The 18,082-nt window shown below is 38.9% G+C and overlaps 1 protein-coding gene across 2 annotated transcripts; it reads left to right on the forward strand.

The window, feature by feature from the left end:
* Positions 1-3,487: 3,487 nt before the first annotated feature.
* Positions 3,488-17,321, forward strand: LOC105934091 (voltage-dependent calcium channel gamma-6 subunit-like). Of its 2 annotated transcripts, none has more exons than XM_021322247.2 (7): positions 3,488-3,589; positions 7,106-7,766; positions 9,986-10,096; positions 10,236-10,344; positions 12,513-12,587; positions 13,045-13,182; positions 13,299-17,321. In XM_021322247.2, the coding sequence occupies exons 2-7, from the start codon at positions 7,557-7,559 to the stop codon at positions 13,517-13,519; spliced, it is 864 nt and encodes a 287-aa protein (XP_021177922.1). In that variant the 5' UTR covers positions 3,488-3,589; positions 7,106-7,556; the 3' UTR covers positions 13,520-17,321. The 2 variants fall into 2 exon arrangements, with proteins under 2 accessions (XP_021177922.1, XP_012729382.1); XM_012873928.3 differs by having other exon boundaries at positions 3,495-3,601.
* The last annotated feature ends 761 nt before the right edge of the window (positions 17,322-18,082 follow it).

Here is an 18,082-nt window from a genome sequence, read left to right on the forward strand (position 1 = left end):
TAGCAGCCTTAGCAGGAATGTCCAGACGTCCCTCTCCCCAGCCAATTGGGTCAGCTCCTCAGGAGGAATCCCAAGGCGTTCCCAGGCCAACAGAGAGACATAGTCCCTCCAGCATGTCCTGGGTCTTCCCCTGGGCCTCCTCCCGGTGGGACGTGCCTGGAACACCTCACCAGGGAGGCGTCCAGGAGGCATCCTGACCAGATGCCCGAGCCACCTCAACTTGCTCCTCTTGATGTGGAGGAGCAGCAGCTCTACTCTGAGTCCTCCCCGGATGACTGAGCTCCTCAGCCTATCTCTAAGGGAGAGCCCAGACACACTACGGAGAAAACTAATTTCAGCCGCTTGCATCTGTGATCTCGTTCTCTCAGTCACGACCTAAATCTCATGACCATAGTCATCTATGGTGGAAACGTAGATCGACCGGTAAATCGAGAGACTCGCCTTTTGGCTCAGCTCTCTCTTCACCACAATGGATTGGTACAGCGCCCGCTTCACAGCAGACGGCGCACCAATCCGCCTATCAGTCTCCCACTCCATCTTCCCCACGCCCCGATGAAGCCAACAGGACCATGTCATCCGCAAATTGCAGAGATGAGATCCTAAGATGCTCTTTTGTGTCAAAATTTAAACAAACCGATTTGTTCCCAAATTGTCACACTTAGTCCTTTACAAGCTAAAACTGCACAACTGATGCTTGAAAGCCACTTGAAAGGGTCAACTCGTATATCTGCAACAACAAAGTAGTAAACCTCCAAATATGTGTAAATATTAGCTTCACAGACAACATATTAGAATATATATTTAGTGTGCATCAGATCTATGTTTTCTTTGAAACACATTTTATGTTAGATTACATTAGATTAGATTAGATTCAACTTTATTGTCATTACACAGGTACAGGTCCAAGGCAACGAAATGCAGCTTAGGTCTAACCAGAAGTGCAATAGTAGCAAGTGCAGGGAAAACAATGGTTCCATATGTACAGGACATGGGTTTTTACTGAATAAATATAGAGATGTATACTATTATAGACAGAATTTTACTGATAGATTTGTCCTATGAGTATAATATATAGATAACTAGTATTGTGAAATAAATTTACAGCTGGATATGTACCGAATATAATATACAGGTGGATATTACTATGAATAGAATTTTACAGATGTGTACAATAGCATAATATACAGATGATTGTTATTATAACAGAGTTTACATGATAATGTTAGTATATAATCATACTTTATGTGTCCCTCGGTAGTAACTTTTATCTGTCTCAACAGCAAATCACAGGCAAATGGAAGCACACGGTGGCACACTAAAGATAATAAGGATAAAAATGGACAGGCTTCCATCAATTATACTGTTATCTTGTCTAATGTTTTGTGAAACAGGAAAGAGACACTTTTTGATGTTGTACAGTGTAGAAAATACACTTCCATCTCATTGTTTTGGAAATAAGAATGACGACAATGTGTTATGTTCTATTCTATTCTATTCTGTTCCATTCTATTCTATTCTGTTCTATTCTATTCAACCCCTCCCTGTCATTTGTAACAAACAGAAGGTATACTTTATTTAGGCAGACAGTTTTGAATGCATGATGATAATTAACAGACTAAAGTGTTTTCCAATTAACTGTGGACTGAGTGCTGATAATAGCTAAAATCCATTAATTTGATAGATTTTCTGCAGTATTTAGTTCTCCTGCTTAGGCTTAGATGGGAGACAACTCTTTCTGCATGACTAGTCTCCCTGTCCTCCGTTTTTAAAGCGCTCCTCTTTTCTCACTTTTTTTTCTTTTTTTATCCCTATTTTCTACCCCTCACATTGAGTCCTCCATCTTTGTGTGCTGACCTTCTTGCGTGCACTTGCACCACCTAATCACAATGCCAGGCATATCTGACTGCAGTATTTTCTCTACTTCGCAGGCAACAGGAAGACAAGACACTCAGGGGCACCCTGAACAGACGAAAGCCTTAATAAATAATTAGACCAAAGAGCAAAGAGATATAATGAAGGTTTTTTTCTGTAAATGATCAGATAACAGTAGTTTTGGGCTAAGTGTTTGAGTTTTTACTAGGCCTATAGTTCAAATATATAACATAAAATGGCACTATTGGTTTTTCTATTCTGTCATATTCATTTCCATTCTATTTCAGCCAAAAATATTACATGCATACATTTTTGCTGTTTTTTTCTTCCGTTGATTGTTTTGTTGGAGTATGTCAGCATGCTCGTTCTCAGCAGCCAGTCTGGCTCCAGGAAACATACATGTTAATAACTCTGGTTTAAAGTCTGCACTAAGATTTCATGTTTCTTTTGAGGCGGAGCCACAAGCGTTACGTTACGTCTACAGATATGTGATGTTTTCAGGATTTACCTGATACAGTGGGTTCATATCTTGTCTTGTCATTTGCACTTGGCATACAGGATATGGATACGATCCGTTACTGGATATGGACCTAAATTCATTATAAGACAACCCTGAATCCCATAATTCAGGCGATGTATACTCTAGGGATCTGCATTTACACATCTCAATCCCCCCCCATCCTGTAGCAAACTGGATGGAGCGCTTGTGCCTGTGTCAGCAGGCGGAGGAGTATCAGGTTTTCACTGTCTGGTGAAATGGATCTCCGCGCTCTGACATTGGACCATGAGAACCCACAAACATCCCACCGGCTGTGACACTTGTCTTCGAGGTGTTGACTCTACTATTGCCTCTTCAATCTGCAGGATCGTAGTGGGAGCTGCAGACATGAGACCCTCAGCCAGGGTTGAGCTTACACCCTGCACACCCCCTGCACCCCCCTGCACCCCCCCCTCCCCCCATAGGCCTTTTCCCCTCAGTCGGCTTTATAGTCATTAACAGGTGGGGGGCAAAAATAGCTAGGGAGGAGTCACATGCACGTATGTCCACACAGTTACGGAGACGAGGTTTGAGTGGGTGCAATCTGATACAAGTTCACGCAAGTGTATTAAAAAAGGAAAAAAAAATGGGAAACTCATTCTGCACAACTGTTATAGTGAGGATAAACAAACAGATTGATTTACAGAGGCTTCTGTGTGACTGCGTACCACACACACACACACACACACACACACACACACACACACACACACACACACACACACACACACACACACACACACACACACACACACACACACCTTTTAGGCATTTGGCTCTGGAAAACAGAAACACACCAGTCTGTGCAGGAATGTGCATGCGCTTTCACAATAAAAGAAACAACATACAAATATATTTAGATATATATTATGTATATTATATATATTCTGTGTGCAACTCTACATGCAAATACCCTGAGATGACCTAAAAGTCAGCCACGCGTCATGCTTTTTTTCAGTGTATGCCTACACAAAGTGGCATTTAACTTGTATTATTTTACAACGCCTCCAGCTCCCCCAACCTATCCCGCCTCAGACGTAACAGCAAGCTCCTTTGACCTCCACCCCTTTCCCACCCTCTGTCACCCATTTGCCTCCTCCTGGGCTCGCACTCCCTCTCCTCTCCTCGCCTCACCTCGCCCTGTGTCACTCCGAGCAGAACCACACACACAAAAAGCAGGTCAGCAAACAGGTCAGCAACCTCGTTAATGTCATTGTTGTGGTATTTGTGAAGTGACGGCGAATATTGCGAAGCACGCTTGCGGCACGTGTTAAAGTGTGACAAAATAAAAGTAATGGGTCTAACCATGGCATGGTGTTGGTTTTTTTTAGCCGCTCTAATGTGTCCTGTGTGTATGGGAGGGCAGGGCTTGGAGGAAAAGAGCTGCTGATCATCGTTTTCAAATGTTGCCTGCAAAGAGTCTTAATAGATTTATTAAATGTGATTCAAAAGCATCTCAGAGCTTATGAAGTCCTTATGAGACCTTTAGATGGATCTATTAAGCTATTTTTTCTGATGTTGTATTTAAAGCTACAAAGAACTTCTTTATGTTTTTTTTTTTTGGCTTTCCTATATGTCCATCTGGATGTCTTTTAAAGGAGCACCGCTGGCAGTTTTGAGGACAATGGAGAGAGTATTTTATTCATCATTCTTAGCTGGTACAGACCCTTTTCAACACCCTCTAATGCTCTAAAGCACCTGCATCAGTCTATACTAAGCTGTAACGACAAGTGTGAATACTTTTTGCTGTTGTTGCTGATTACCGTCGTGCATTTGTCAACCCGAGGGATGTGGTTTTATCGGCGTCATTATGGCAAATGTAGGTCTGGTGCATTTCTAGAGCTATTTTAGAAAGTAAGCACTAGGATAAATGATACATGAACTATTGTGAAAATGGAGAACGTCACTGTGGCGATGTCCTGTAAAATGATTTAAAGAGAGAGATAGATTGATTGTCTTTACCTGTCTTGGTAGCATGATCTGCTTCTATGTTTGCCTGAAAGTCTCACATTTGCATAGTTGCTATAACACACACAAAAAAAAAAAACAACACAAAAAAATCACAGGAAACTTTGAAATCTCTTAGATTATGCACAACATTCCTTTAGTTGCATTTTTATATCATGATGGAAATCCCTTCCAGAAACCCTTTCTACACATTCACCATCAGTGTTGTGCAACAATTCACCTAGAAGTATTTTCAGGGCTACCAGGAGCAAGAGCTGAATTCTAGATGCTGTGTGTGGTGTAGAAATGTTTTTTTGTTCTGTCAAAATTTTGTACTGTGATGCTTTTGGGCCTGGATTCCGTGCCATTTTGGAATAAATCGGTTTTATTTTGCTGATCATGGTGATACTAACAATGGAGACAGTACTCCAAGCTGTATGGTGTACTGTGAACTTTTCATATATCCTGATGCATCTACAATAAACTTAGCCGTATGAAGTACAATAATTGGTAAATATGAAACAGTTTAGTCTCAGTATAAATACAGCTGCTCTGTGAAGGTATCAGAGTATTTTTTTGGTGAACAAACATCACAAAGACCAATGAATGCAGTTGTGGAGAAATTAGGAGGGTATTCTCAGGTTATCAGGTCAATTTGCAGAACTCTATTAGATCAAAAAAGTAACGTATGGCAGAACTGCATATCCATCTAAGCCAGAGTAGGAGAGCATTTATCAAACAAGCAGCCAAGGAAAAAAAGGCAAGTCTGGATATCAGGATACCCAGGTGTTTGATTGCTTCTTGTGATAAATGGTAAATGGCTTGTACTTGTGTAGCACTTTATCAAGTCCAGCAACACCAAAGCGCTTTACACTACAGTCAGTCATTCACGCACACATTCACACCCTGACGGTTGGGAGCTATGTTAGCAGCTTCCTGGGGATCCTGCAGTCTGTTTATGTTGTGCACTTTTAGTACAGTTTATCATTAGACCCGTGTTTCCGTCATTAGTTTGGTGTCCTGTTTAGTATGTATGTTAGTAGTGTATTTTTGTATCTGTTAGATTTCAGTAGTTCTGTTAGATCTCTATTTTCTGCCTGCCCTTCCTTAGTCAGTTAGGCTATTCCTCCGTGTCTGGCAATTCTTCATGCTCCCTGTTAGATTCTGTTATCCTCCTGCCCTGTCAGTTCATTGTCCTCTTCAGCCGCTTTTTCTTTACTCGTCCCACCTGGGTTAGTTTGCTCCACCTGCTGTTCTGTCCGTCTCCTCTACTATAAGTTCAGCCGGTTCTGTCACACTCATTGTTAGGTCCACTGCCGTGCTACCCCGGTTCTGGTCTCATTCCTGTTTTGTTCCTGCATCCAGTTTTCACCTGCCTGCTTGTAGGCTTTCCGCTTCATCAGTTAATAAATCATTCTCATTACAATGTGCGGTTTCCTAGCTCTTTTCGGCGCTTCGGTCCTGCAGCACACCCGACAAGCCTGACACTGGAGGACTTGTGTATAATTTTAGCCTCTTTCCCTTTCTGCTACTTTGTGCTGGTGTTTCACATAAATTCAGAATAAACGAAAGCATGTGGCTGTGAGGGGACAGAATGTGTAAAAGAAAGTGTATGGTTACTCTTACAAAGCATAAGAGACAAGTGACAAAAAAGATAAACGTTCGTTTGTGAAATTCTTTAAGAAATTTAACATATTGTGTTAACCTTATGTTAACCTTCCAGAGGAGTTCTGAAAACTTGTAGCTGTTTATCTTGTTAACAAGACAGATGCTCCTGTGTCAGTAGAAGTATGCGCTCTCCCCAGGGGATGTGTTTTGTTTTTGCTAACAACAAAAAGGATTGCATGTCACGTCTGTTGTCACTGCATCCGTGCGGAATGCAGCAGCACAGCTGCTTCATTTACAGAGGAGGCACCAAGGGTTCAGGACGCAGTGTATTTGTGCAGCAGAGACACTCTGAGATTCTCAGAATGCATAAGTGGCAACGATGAGTGTTTTTGTTCCATAAAGGGTTTCAGAATATAATATAGCAGGTTACAACTTGAGCCTTTTAACAGTTTTTTTTTTACAGGCAAGGCAAGGCAAATTTATTTGTATAGCACATTTCAGTACAAGGACAACGCAAAGTGCTTTACATGATTAAAACACGGGAAAATAAAAAACAGGGTAATAGCAAGTAAAAACTGTAAAATAAAATAATAAATCAACAGAACAGGGTAAAAGCAAGTAAAAGAAAATGATTTCACCAACCATTTTCAATATACATACTGTAACAGTGATGCAAACAGGATTTATATATTATTAGTGATAATGGTGTTTATAACTAAAATTGAAATAAAAACTATCAAAACATATATAGAAAGAAACAAAATGCTGGAATTGTTGTTAACTAAAAAAAACACAATGTGAATAGATAATACATGATGTTTTACGTCAGCTTAAAGTATTTAAAATTATTTTTGCATTTTATTATAATGCGTCTACACTATTAACAAGCAATGGGTTATTTTTTACGTTACAGACTTCTTGTCACAGACGCTCTGGTATTAGTTTAACTGTCACCTTCAATTTATCTTACTTGTTAGCACAGACTGTTGGGCTATGCTACATTGCATTCTTTGTCATTAAATGATCCGAAGCTAAGCTAGAACAAACATGGTCAATATTTGTGTTTCTAATTTATCTTAACTGTTTGGTCTTCACCTTTAAATCTTGTCTGACTTTTCCTTTTTCCTTCCACACTCCCAGCTCCAGTTGCCACCTGCACTCATGTTCCAGAGACACTCCTAAAAACTCATTTGTTGTCCCATTTTTTTCTTTTTTTTAACCATGAAGTGCTTTCCAGTCATGAATCTATTCTTTTCAAAGACTCAATTCCATATCAACAAGCTTTCCAAGGAACTGTTTGTGCCTTGATCAGTGGCTGCTGAAGATATATCAATTTTTTTTCTGTTTCAGCTGTTTTTCTTTTTTTTTTAAATCGACTGTTTAAAATTTTTATATTTTGCAAATTTTGGCCCTTTCCATGTGTGAGATACACCTGTAGAGAGGTTTTTTCTAGCCACCAACCCATCCAATTTAATTTTCTTGACCATCATAGATAGACAATTACCTTTCTTCTGTTTTGAGCCCTGCAAAACATTCAACCGTCACACGGTACCAGATTTTTCAGCCGGCGTTGCTCTCTGTTTCAAACAAAATGTGGTCAACCTTTTTCGTGACGGACGAGGAGGGCCGCACTGTGGTCCCAGGAGCAGCGGGAGCGCCTGGAATGGTCGCACCTGGAGGACCACCACAAGCAGCGGGGGGGCTGGCCACCTTAATGGGCGGACGCAGCACCTTTGCCGGGAGCAAGAGGCGAAGGACGACATCAACTGGACGTGGCATGAGTGAAGCCCAAGAGGGAAAGGTGAGCGGCGTAGCACTGTGTTCATGTATTTTTCCCAGCAGTTTGAACGTGTAAATTAAAATGCAATAAAAATGTATTTATGTACAGCGCAAATTTATGAAACATGTCATCTCAAGGCACTTTCCAAAGTCAAAATTCAATCAGATTATACAGATTTGTCAAACAATTTCATATGTAAGGAAACCCAGCAGATGGCATCAAGTCTTGACAAGCAGCATTCACTCCTCCTGATGAAGCGTAGAGCCACAGTGAACAGTTGTCTGCATTGTCCATGGCTTTGCAGCAATCCCTCATACTAGGAAAGCATGAAGCAACAGTGGAGAGGAAAACTCCCCTTTGACGGGAAGGAAAAACCTCCACTTTGGATGGTGCAGCTCTTCTTTCTAGGAATCTGGCCGGATTTATTAGTTCTCCGAAACAACCATGTTGTTTCAAACACCAGCTTTGTATTGTATTGTATTTGTTGTACCTGTACTATCTCATATTGTTAGCATGTCTTTTGGTGATTTATTGCAGGGTCCAGATAGAGATTTTGAAAGGGTCTTCAGCTGTGTTAACCCTAAGTGACTTTTATGGATAAATTGAGTTGAAACATCAGTCAACACTTTCGACTTCAAACTATAAAAGATGAACAATACAGACACTATGTTGTTACGGAATAGGAAAAGGGTGTTACTTGGAAGACATGTTTTTCTTTTTAAAGATTTATGATTTCATGTCAAATAGTTTGTCATTGGGCAACATGTCTGTTAGACTAGTCAGAGATTGTGGCACTTGGGTTTGAGTGTGCATTTATATTTATTCCTTGGTGTGACTTCTGTGATGGTTGGGGATCCATCCAAGGGGAAACCGTGCCTGTTGGCGATAGGGAGCCTTAGACAAATCTATGAAAAGGATGAAGTGGGTAAGGAAAATAGACAACAAAAAAATTGTGATGTCATTAAAAACTGCAAGTGAAAAAGATTGCAGGCAGAAACCATAATACAGTGTTGTTTTCTATAATTTAAAGACAATTATTTATATAGTTCAACGCATGCAAAGCAAAATGCAAAATCCTTTGAAATTAAATAAGCTCTGGACATAAATTAATTGATGAAGTAGTTGAGGTTCTATCAAAAGAATGCCTGAAGAGATGTGAATCAAGAAATTTATCCTTCATAAGGACGTTAACCCTAGCAATTTTTAACTGCATTTTCTCATCAGCAGAAAGCAATGGGATCTTTGTTTTTTTGGATATTTAATTTGCATACTATAAATGATAAGCATCACAAGTAAGCGCGCAAGTGATTATGTGTTGTAATATGTGTAGGAGTGATGGACAGGACACCTTTTTCTAGTGCTGTTTGCAAGTGTGTAATGGCAATGGAAAATGTTTGTGCTCTTTGTTCTCTGGATAGAAACAGAAAACAGCTATGTTTATGGTATTTCAGCTTTACACATGCATATCAGAGTATTGGCAAACTTAAAAACTAACACACACACAGACACACACACATACTATATATATGTATATATATATATATATATATATATATATATATATATATATATATATATATATATATATATATATATATATATATATATATATATATATATATATATATCAACTATCTTGGCGTACCACCTGGTAAAACAATTTTTAATAGCTTCCTGTAGCTTTTTTTATCACAGGAAAACAGATTTAGGACCCTGCATAGCTAAATTGTAAAATTGTATTTGCCAAGCATAATTCAATAGTCTGAATAAATAAAATTGAAAACAGATTTATCCTTAATCTGATGGGTAGCAGGAAGCACAATTGGTCATTTATTTGCAATGCATTTGGGATTAGTGACTGGTGGGTGAACAGTGAAATAATTATGGACAGTTAAGACATGACAATGCATATGGATCACCGAAAGGACAGCTAAATGACTAATGCATCGTCTGTTTCTCCCTTTGACAGTAAAATGGGCCCTATTCAGTTTAAAGTTACCATTTTAATGCTAGTCAAGATGCATATGAGATTGTGAAGTGACTCATTAATACAAAACAAAGTAACCAAACCAGCACTTGAAGTATGCCTGCAAGAAATATATATATATATATATATATATATATATATATATATATATATATATATATATATATATATATATATATATATATACAGTATATACAAGGATTTGAACCCATTGATTAATACCTAATTGAATTATTGTGTTTTTTCTCATCAGATCAAGCTGGCCTTTTTTGTGGCCATAGTGGGTGTCGTCCTGACAGTCCTTGGAGTTGGGACAGAATTCTGGGTGGAGCTTGCACCCTCAAAGAATTTTTATAACAATCTGGTAAAACATCAGACATCAAACAGTACTTCCATAACATTGGGTTTATTGTTCATAAAGCAGATATCTTATTGTAAAAATACTATGCTATGACCAAACAATGCTGCTGCACATCTTGTGTTCTTTGTGCTTTATTTTACAGACTTGTCTGACAGCTCACTACGGTCTGTGGAAGGGCTGCACCAAGACCCTGTGGGTGGCTGATATCGACCCAGAACGTGAGAGCTGTGGACCCGCGGAGCTTCCTGGAGGTGACTAAAAGACAGCTGACTCCTTAGATTGGTTCTTGGGGATTTTTTTTCTTTTAAATGCTGCCTGCTCTGTCAGCGAAAGCGAGGTTCAGGTAGATGATTGACAGGCCAACTAGCTGACTGCGAAACCTGTTGGACGGCTCAGTTTGAGGGAGTGAGTGAGCTTGACTGAGTGGTCTACCTGAGTTGCTGGTCAGACAAATGATGTCTGGCTCATGGTGTGACAGCGATTTGTCTGAATACTTTGGCTGAGTAACTGGCTGAGTCACTGCAACCATGTCAGGCTGAAATTATCCAATTTTTTTTTCAGATCAGCTACTCTGATACTTGAGATTCTCTGACACTAGAGACTAGTGTGTCTGAATAGTCATGTTCGAGTTGCATACATTTTTGCAGATTTGCGCTGAGCACTGCCTTACTCTATACTTTATACAGCTAGAGAAAACATGCTCTGGCATCTCATTAAAAAACTCTAACCTATAAAGTACAGTATGTTGAAATTTTGCAAGGTTTTGAAACATTAGTCCTTGCCGTCTCCATATTGGTAACTGGCCTTATTTATTCCTGTAGTTTAGAATGGGCATATTGATTTCTCTAAAGTTACTGCAGTATTTATAACCTTTATCTTCAAGCCTGTATCTATTTAGTATTTATTAAAATCATAGTTTGATTACACCAAATGAATCAATGTTAAAAAATATATCAGGAATATAGTTTATGAATTTCTGAAGAGAGGATTGGTTAAAGGGTTAAAGTTAGATAATATCTTCTCTTGGCGTCTTCATTAAGTATATTTCTAGATTAGTTGGAACCAAAGCCTCTACCAGCTTAAAATAAAACTCCAATTTCCTTTTTAAACCTTCAAACTGTCACCATGTTCACATTGGGCAGGTATTTATCATTAAGTGGGAGGTTATTTGCAGAAGAAAGGGAGGTAGAGGGCAGGAAACCACCAATGTTCTCTCTGTTGAAAACACAACTATAGGATGTAAGCCTCCTATAACAATAACGTGTTCTAAAACGTGAACTTTTCGCTTTTTTTTTTTACTTTTTCGTTATCTAATTCCTCTGATCAGAATTGCTTTACAAGTTTCTGTTGTCACACAGGAAGCTCATCAGTGATGTCCGGGCCGATTCAATGCATTCAAATATTATTGAGAAGTTCATTTATTTCAGCAACTGCACTCAGCAACTGCAGCCATATGTTTTCGGCACTTTCTTTTTAATAATTTTGATAATTTTCTGCTTAAAGCTAAAGCAAACATGACATTTAGGATTAAAATATTACAAGCAGACCAATACAAATATGTTTTCAAGCAGAAATAAGGGCTAAATGAAGAGTATTATTTTTAGGAGGTGCTTTTAATCCGATAAGCGTGCCTCTATATTAATGTATTTAGTCATTTGCTTCTTCTTAAATGATCTCCGAATGCATTGCATGTGTCAATTTAAAGCACCGGTGAATAAAAAGATTATTTTTCTTCCTAAATTAAAAAAGCAAGCATAATTTTACAATCATTTTTTTATTTTATTCTGCACATTAATGAAGAAAACTAACTAGCTAGTTTTTTTTCTTGTAAAAAGGGGATCTGTAAATTATTGCTCGTCTAACCCCACAGATAGGACCATCCATTAAAAGGTGTAGTTGTCGTCTTCCATGCCAGTTGCAGTTTAATCTTATTTGATGGCTGGATTAGGATTTTCCAAACTGGGGAGCAGACTCTCGGAAAACACTTGACGACTGCTGAGATGCGGGAAAAAAAAGCACAGCAGAACACTCTGAGGACGAGGCTTTCATCAGACTAATTAAGAGTGATGTGTGTGCGTGTTTGCTCGGTTGCGTTTGCAAATGTGCAAGGGAACAGATAGAGGTGTCAGAATCAATTTGACTGCCAAACTCTGTAACACCCCATCCGAACAGCAGAATACAAATCGTACAGGAAGCTTTGGGTTGTCACCTTGAGCCCGTCATTGACGCTCACGGCTGATTATGGTGATTAGAGAACAATTAAAATTAAATTGTACCGCGGTGGGATGCGGGAGACGAAGTGAGCTGTGGCTCCTTGAATTTCAATAAGATGTGCATCAGGAAAGCCTGCAGCCAGCGCACGTTGACCTGCCGGTGTTTGTGTCCGTGTCAATTACAGCCGCTCTTCTTCCTCCTGCAGAATCCAACTGCACCTACTTCAAATTTTTCACCACGGGGGAAAATACTGTCTTGTTTCAGAAGACAACAGAGAAGAGTGAGTCACACATGGTCCCACCTCATCTACCCACTTCCTCCTTTTTTTGTCATTTTTACCACATGCCTCCAAACACCTTCCTATTTTACCTTTCTGGACCTTCTCCTATGCTGCTCGTGTTCTTCTTTCTGTCACCTCCATCCTTTCCTTCACCTCTTCGCCTCACTCTTTCAGGTTGGCCGTTGTCTGCACTCAGAGTGGTTGATACGTATTCCACCCACACTGTTTGAGTGTCTCTGTGCTGCTGCTAACCTCTCATTTTCTCTGACAGCCTCATAATGTATTAAGATTACACAGTGTCATAGGCTGAATAAAGAAAGACAGATGCACGTATAAATCACGTTGGTGCCACGTTGCTCTCACTCTGTAGGCCCTCCCTGTTGTAACTTGGATAAATATAGTTGGAGTAGGTGATTTGTTGTGCTTTAATGAAGCCGTGGTTTTTTTATCTGACCAGATTTAAACGTGGCTGCAGCAATGTTAGCCATGTTCAGCCTTTTCCTGATGGTGATGGGGGCCATCTGCATCACCATGTCTCTCAGTAAAGAGATCCTGTTCTTCCTGAAGCCAGCGTCGATATGCTTTATTCTGTCAGGTCAGTGAAGGTCGCCGCAGACTGGTGGGGCTGACATGAATTATTAAACTGAGCGTTATTTGCATGAAACAGTGTATTTATTAATTCTGCTGCTGCCCTCTACTCCTCTCCCACAGGCGTACTTGTGCTCCTGTCTCTCATGGTTTTCCACCAGTCTGTCCTGTCCTTCTTGGCCAGCGACCACACGGTCCCGCTCCACCATGAGCTCTCCTGGTCCGTGTCGTGCATCGGTTGTGCCGGCGCGGTTCTCATTGTGGGCGGAATCCTCTTCCTGCTGCTGGCGCTGCCCTGTAGCCCTTGGCAGAAGTGTCTCCCTCACAAGGAAGACAACAGTTAATGGCTTTGAGGTGATAATTTGTGCACTTTATCTGCCCCGAGCGACAAGAAGGAGGGGGCGGAGAGGTGAGGATGTTTCCCTGACATAGCCAAGCAAAAAGATCACCTATCTATTCACCATTTAGGAATCTAAATCAGTGGATTTACTAAGATGTTTGGTGTTTAGTTCATCAAATATACTTATGGGTCTTTGACTTAGACTTTGGTTTCAGATCAGTCAAATTCAAGGTAAATATTGTTGCCGCTCTTGTAAGTAAAATACCATTATAATATTTCAAAGGTAATCATTATTTAACTGCTTGAAATATACATTCATAAACCTACCTAAAGACAGAAAATCCAGATTCTGTGGAGGAAATTTTGAGACGTTACAAATGGTCATAGTGTACAGAAAAACTGTGTCACTACGCAAAGCACAACTTTCTGTATCCTTATTATTCTCTATTTGAGTTCTGCACGGCTGCAACAAAACCATTTAGGACTTTGCATTGTTTTCCAGAGAAGGTGGCAGAAAAAAATAAATAAAAAAATACATGGGGAAGTAATATGTGAAGAGAATCGGAGTGGATTGAAATGGCAAGCAAAACCGCAGCATCATCTGCCACCGCTGCCAGCGGAGAAACGACGGCTCCAGTCAAACCAATTAGCCTCGCCATGCCTTAGCATCAAACATGATCAAAGGGGACATTATTATTTGCCGCATAAAAAAACAAGATATGTTGTGGTCAATGAACAAAGCAGCATTTAAAACATAGCAACCAATTTATTTAGGCACAGATCACAAAATTAGGTCCTCCACTTTGGTGCTTACTATGTATTATTTGCTTTGTATTTATGAGACTGCTGTATTAGCATGTCATATAACTGGATAGGGAAATATATGCAATATATGGCAATGCAAACATGCAGAGAAAGCAATTAGATGAAAAACTTCCAATAAGAAAATAAACAGTTTTTTACCAGGTTGAGTTCTGAAGCCAGTCGTTGTCCATGCCACTGTTTCCTTCAGCCTCATCACCTATGTTGGCATCTGTAATCCTCTGTTTAATCTTCATCGTTTTCATGCTCAGATCATTGATGTTTCTCCAGCAAATGTTGTTCAGATCAGATGGAAATGTCTTAGAATCCACATCTGCAATCTATCAAAAGTCCCTCGTCAAACCTAGATTTGACCAAAGCCAGCAGATCACATTGAAACTTGCTTCCTTGTGGTGACCACAATAGGTAACCACTCCCCTTCGCCATCTAAGTTTAGTCCTTCTCACCTGCTGCCACAACAGATGAACTGGATGCTTACTATGTGATCAAAAAGGATGCTTTTGATTGGTTTTAGTATGGCTTTGAAAAGCTTTGTGTTTTGAATTAATCATTTATTGTAGATTCCAATTTTTTCATATTTAGCAATTTTTTATCCTACAGCTATTTAAAAGGAAATGAACAACTGCCCAGTTAAAAAAAATCTAAACATAATTCAAGATTTTGATTAATAGAAAATTTCATGTCAGCTCTATATTTATGTATAAAACTACATAATTAGAAATAACACTATTTTACAGGCAAATAAATAATTTGCTAATAGGACAAATAGTAAATATTAATTTGAAATGCATTCTTTGTTTTGTACAGAATATGGTGATCTTTATGACTGGATTTGTGTGGGAAACATGTCTATATTGTCTTACTTATAAACCTGCAAGGTTTGGAGGCAATGCACTGTTATTATGTTCCATTACTTAACAATAAATGGTTTCTGGAACTTTGGCAATCTCTAAGACTTTATGATTCAGTCTTATTATATATAAAACTAAAACGGCAAACTTCAATTCACACAATCCTGTTTTGAAAGTTTTGCTCCCAGTTTTCATAAAACATTGTTGTTCAGCTACAACTAATTGTTTTCTTTAAATGCATACAGCTAAATTGTTAAATATGCGTTCAGTAAAAATATTTGGCTTGGGCATCCATGTCGGCTTTAGCGCATTCATTTGAACTTGAATTCTGTTATTTCCTTTGTCTGGTCTTCACTCTTGCCTCATCCTGTCATATGAAATAATCTGTATGTATGATCACTAGATACACAAAAACTTCCCTCCTGGAACAAACAGTATATTGACCTCCGAACTGAGAACCTCAGTTAGAAAACCCTTTTTCATTCTTTCCAGCTGATGAGAGAAAGAAAAGCTGTTTTCTGTGTACTTCTTCATTTTTGCTGTGTTACCTTTTGTTTGTGTATACTTTATGCGTCGTTGATGAATATCGGAGCATAGGTCAACAGCAACAGTAAAAACAACTGACTGATAAATTTAACATTGATCATCCACTTGTCATGCAACCTTCAATTTTGTGTTGTTCCTTTACCAACATGTCTTACTAAAAAAAGTAATTGTATGAAAAAGAACGACTCTGCCTGCATGCTCAAACAAATCAAGCTACGAATGTGATGAGCACAAGGCATTGATCACAGCCTGAAAAAACAAACAAACATAATTTACACAAATAATATGAAAAGAGTTTTATTGTTTTGGCTTATTATACCTATGTTATAGCTATATGGCTTGCATTTTCAGGCTCATGAATACTTGCTTAGTTTGCAGTCTTTTGATTTGCTTTTTACCGTGTTGTTTGCTTTTTCACTGTTCTGTACAGGATAACTAATGTTACATATGTTAGTACGGTACAAAATTCCCAGTACAGGGAATTTGATCAGGCAAAGAAAATGCTACTGACGTTCAAAAGAGGATCCAAACAATAGGTTTTTATTGCTTTGTGTTATGAGCCACAAGCGATAATGACAATCCAGCAGTGTCTAAAGCCCTCCCCATCAAGTTAATGCAAAACTGAGTTAAAAGGTATTTGATACTTGGGTAAGCATCAAAAAGGGTAAGTAGTGATTGTATGGTAAGCCAAACGAGTCACATTTCAATCCCTGGTTGTGTCTCATAAACCTTATTAGATACTACTCCGGGTTCAGCACTGCCTTTTAATTTGCACGAGGTCCAAGCCAATCTAATTAAAACTATTTTTCTCTATTGTAATATTAAGACATGAAGTATCAAGGTATGGACTAGATGTGTACACTCTTAGTTATTGTTCTTTTTAGTTATGTTTCTGATAGACCATTCTCACCTTGCTGTACATGGGACCTGCGCCTACTCTGTCAGTATTAAAAAACAGAAAAAGAAAATGTGGAATTTGTTTGCTTCTAGCTGTTGTATCAAATCAAACATAATTCTGGTATCAAAACGTAGAAATGCACCACTATAATGCACAACTATATATGTACACGCCTACTACACACTTGCTATGGATATTCAGTCTCCTACCAGCCAACCTCCAAGTAGTCCTGCAATATTCACAGTCTGACAGTTTTCTTATTTTGCTTCATAAACAAAATATATCATTGAAGCCAGTAAGTAGTAAACAGCTTAATTTATTTAAAGGTATTTTGTACAGTTATACTGATGCTTAATGTTCATTTCTTTTGCTTTTCAATCCGCCAAACCCTGCACTGTATGGTAACCATCACAATAAGAACACCCATTTTTAAATGAGACGTGGGACATATACAAAAACATTGTCACAAGGAGATGAATCAAAATATTGTTAAATGCTGATTATGTGGAAATTGTGATATGTTGCCATGTTTTTTAACTATGCTTCTTTGTTTTCTGATGATTTTGTCGTTAGAGCACATCCTTCTCAGTGCCTGTATGGAGAGTGCAAAAATTCTGCACCTTTTGTGATCTGAATCAATTGAGTATAAATGAGTTCATTTTATTATTAAACATGACATGAATAATTAATGCCATCCTCTCTTTTAAGTTCCATTTCTCTCCTATTCTGCACTCTCGACACGTTCTCTTCTTACAGTCCCTGGCTTCTCTGTTGCTGCTTTTATGGACAATCCTAGTTTACACCTCATAATATTAATGACTGAGGTAACAGCTGCAAAGTGTACCTCAGACTCCTCTTTTGGGCTTTTGTTGCCTGTGCATTTTATGTAGAAAAAAAAAAATCACTACATCTGTGTGTTTACTCTAGTCAAAACTCTTTGGCAGAATGAATAAAAAATCAAATTTTATAAAACAACTGTGCTCTCATTAAAAATTGGACATAGTATGTTCTTAAAATGTTCCATTGCAGTGGCAATAGGGCATTTCCTGAAATGACGTCAAATCACTAAATTTAGAACAGCGGAGCGCTTGTGCGTTAGCCATCTTGTGGTCACACAAACCCTTGAATAGTTTACTTGTATGAGTTAAATAGTGAACATCACCTCAACAGACATGTTAGGACAACAACATAACACGGCTGCGTTGGAATCTGTCAGAGTGACTGGAGCTCTTTCCATTGATTTTCCAAAACCCCAAAGGATTGGCCCAGAAATGTCAGTGTTGGATACGATCTTGTAACCGAGAGGACTTTACTTTGGAATCTGACCTGGAATTTCTACATTTCCTTGGTGTCAAGTAGCCAACACTTGAATCTCCAGACCTAACATCAGCAACTGCAGCAGCTGTGCAGGTAGGCTACATTTATTTGGCTTTTTCTCAGCAGAATGAAA

The sequence above is a fragment of the Fundulus heteroclitus genome, chromosome 13, assembly GCF_011125445.2.
Source record: "Fundulus heteroclitus isolate FHET01 chromosome 13, MU-UCD_Fhet_4.1, whole genome shotgun sequence".
NCBI classification, from domain to species: Eukaryota; Metazoa; Chordata; class Actinopteri; order Cyprinodontiformes; family Fundulidae; genus Fundulus; species Fundulus heteroclitus.

Excerpts from the sequence above, each read along its gene's own strand:
- LOC105934091 (XM_021322247.2), top strand. The coding sequence starts at position 7,557 with ATGTGGTCAACCTTTTTCGTGACGGACGAGGAGGGCCGCACTGTGGTC. Across the intron at positions 10,097-10,235 it reads AGAATTTTTATAACAATCTG|ACTTGTCTGACAGCTCACTA; the intron begins GTAAAACATCAG and ends TTTATTTTACAG. Across the intron at positions 13,183-13,298 it reads GATATGCTTTATTCTGTCAG|GCGTACTTGTGCTCCTGTCT; the intron begins GTCAGTGAAGGT and ends CCTCTCCCACAG.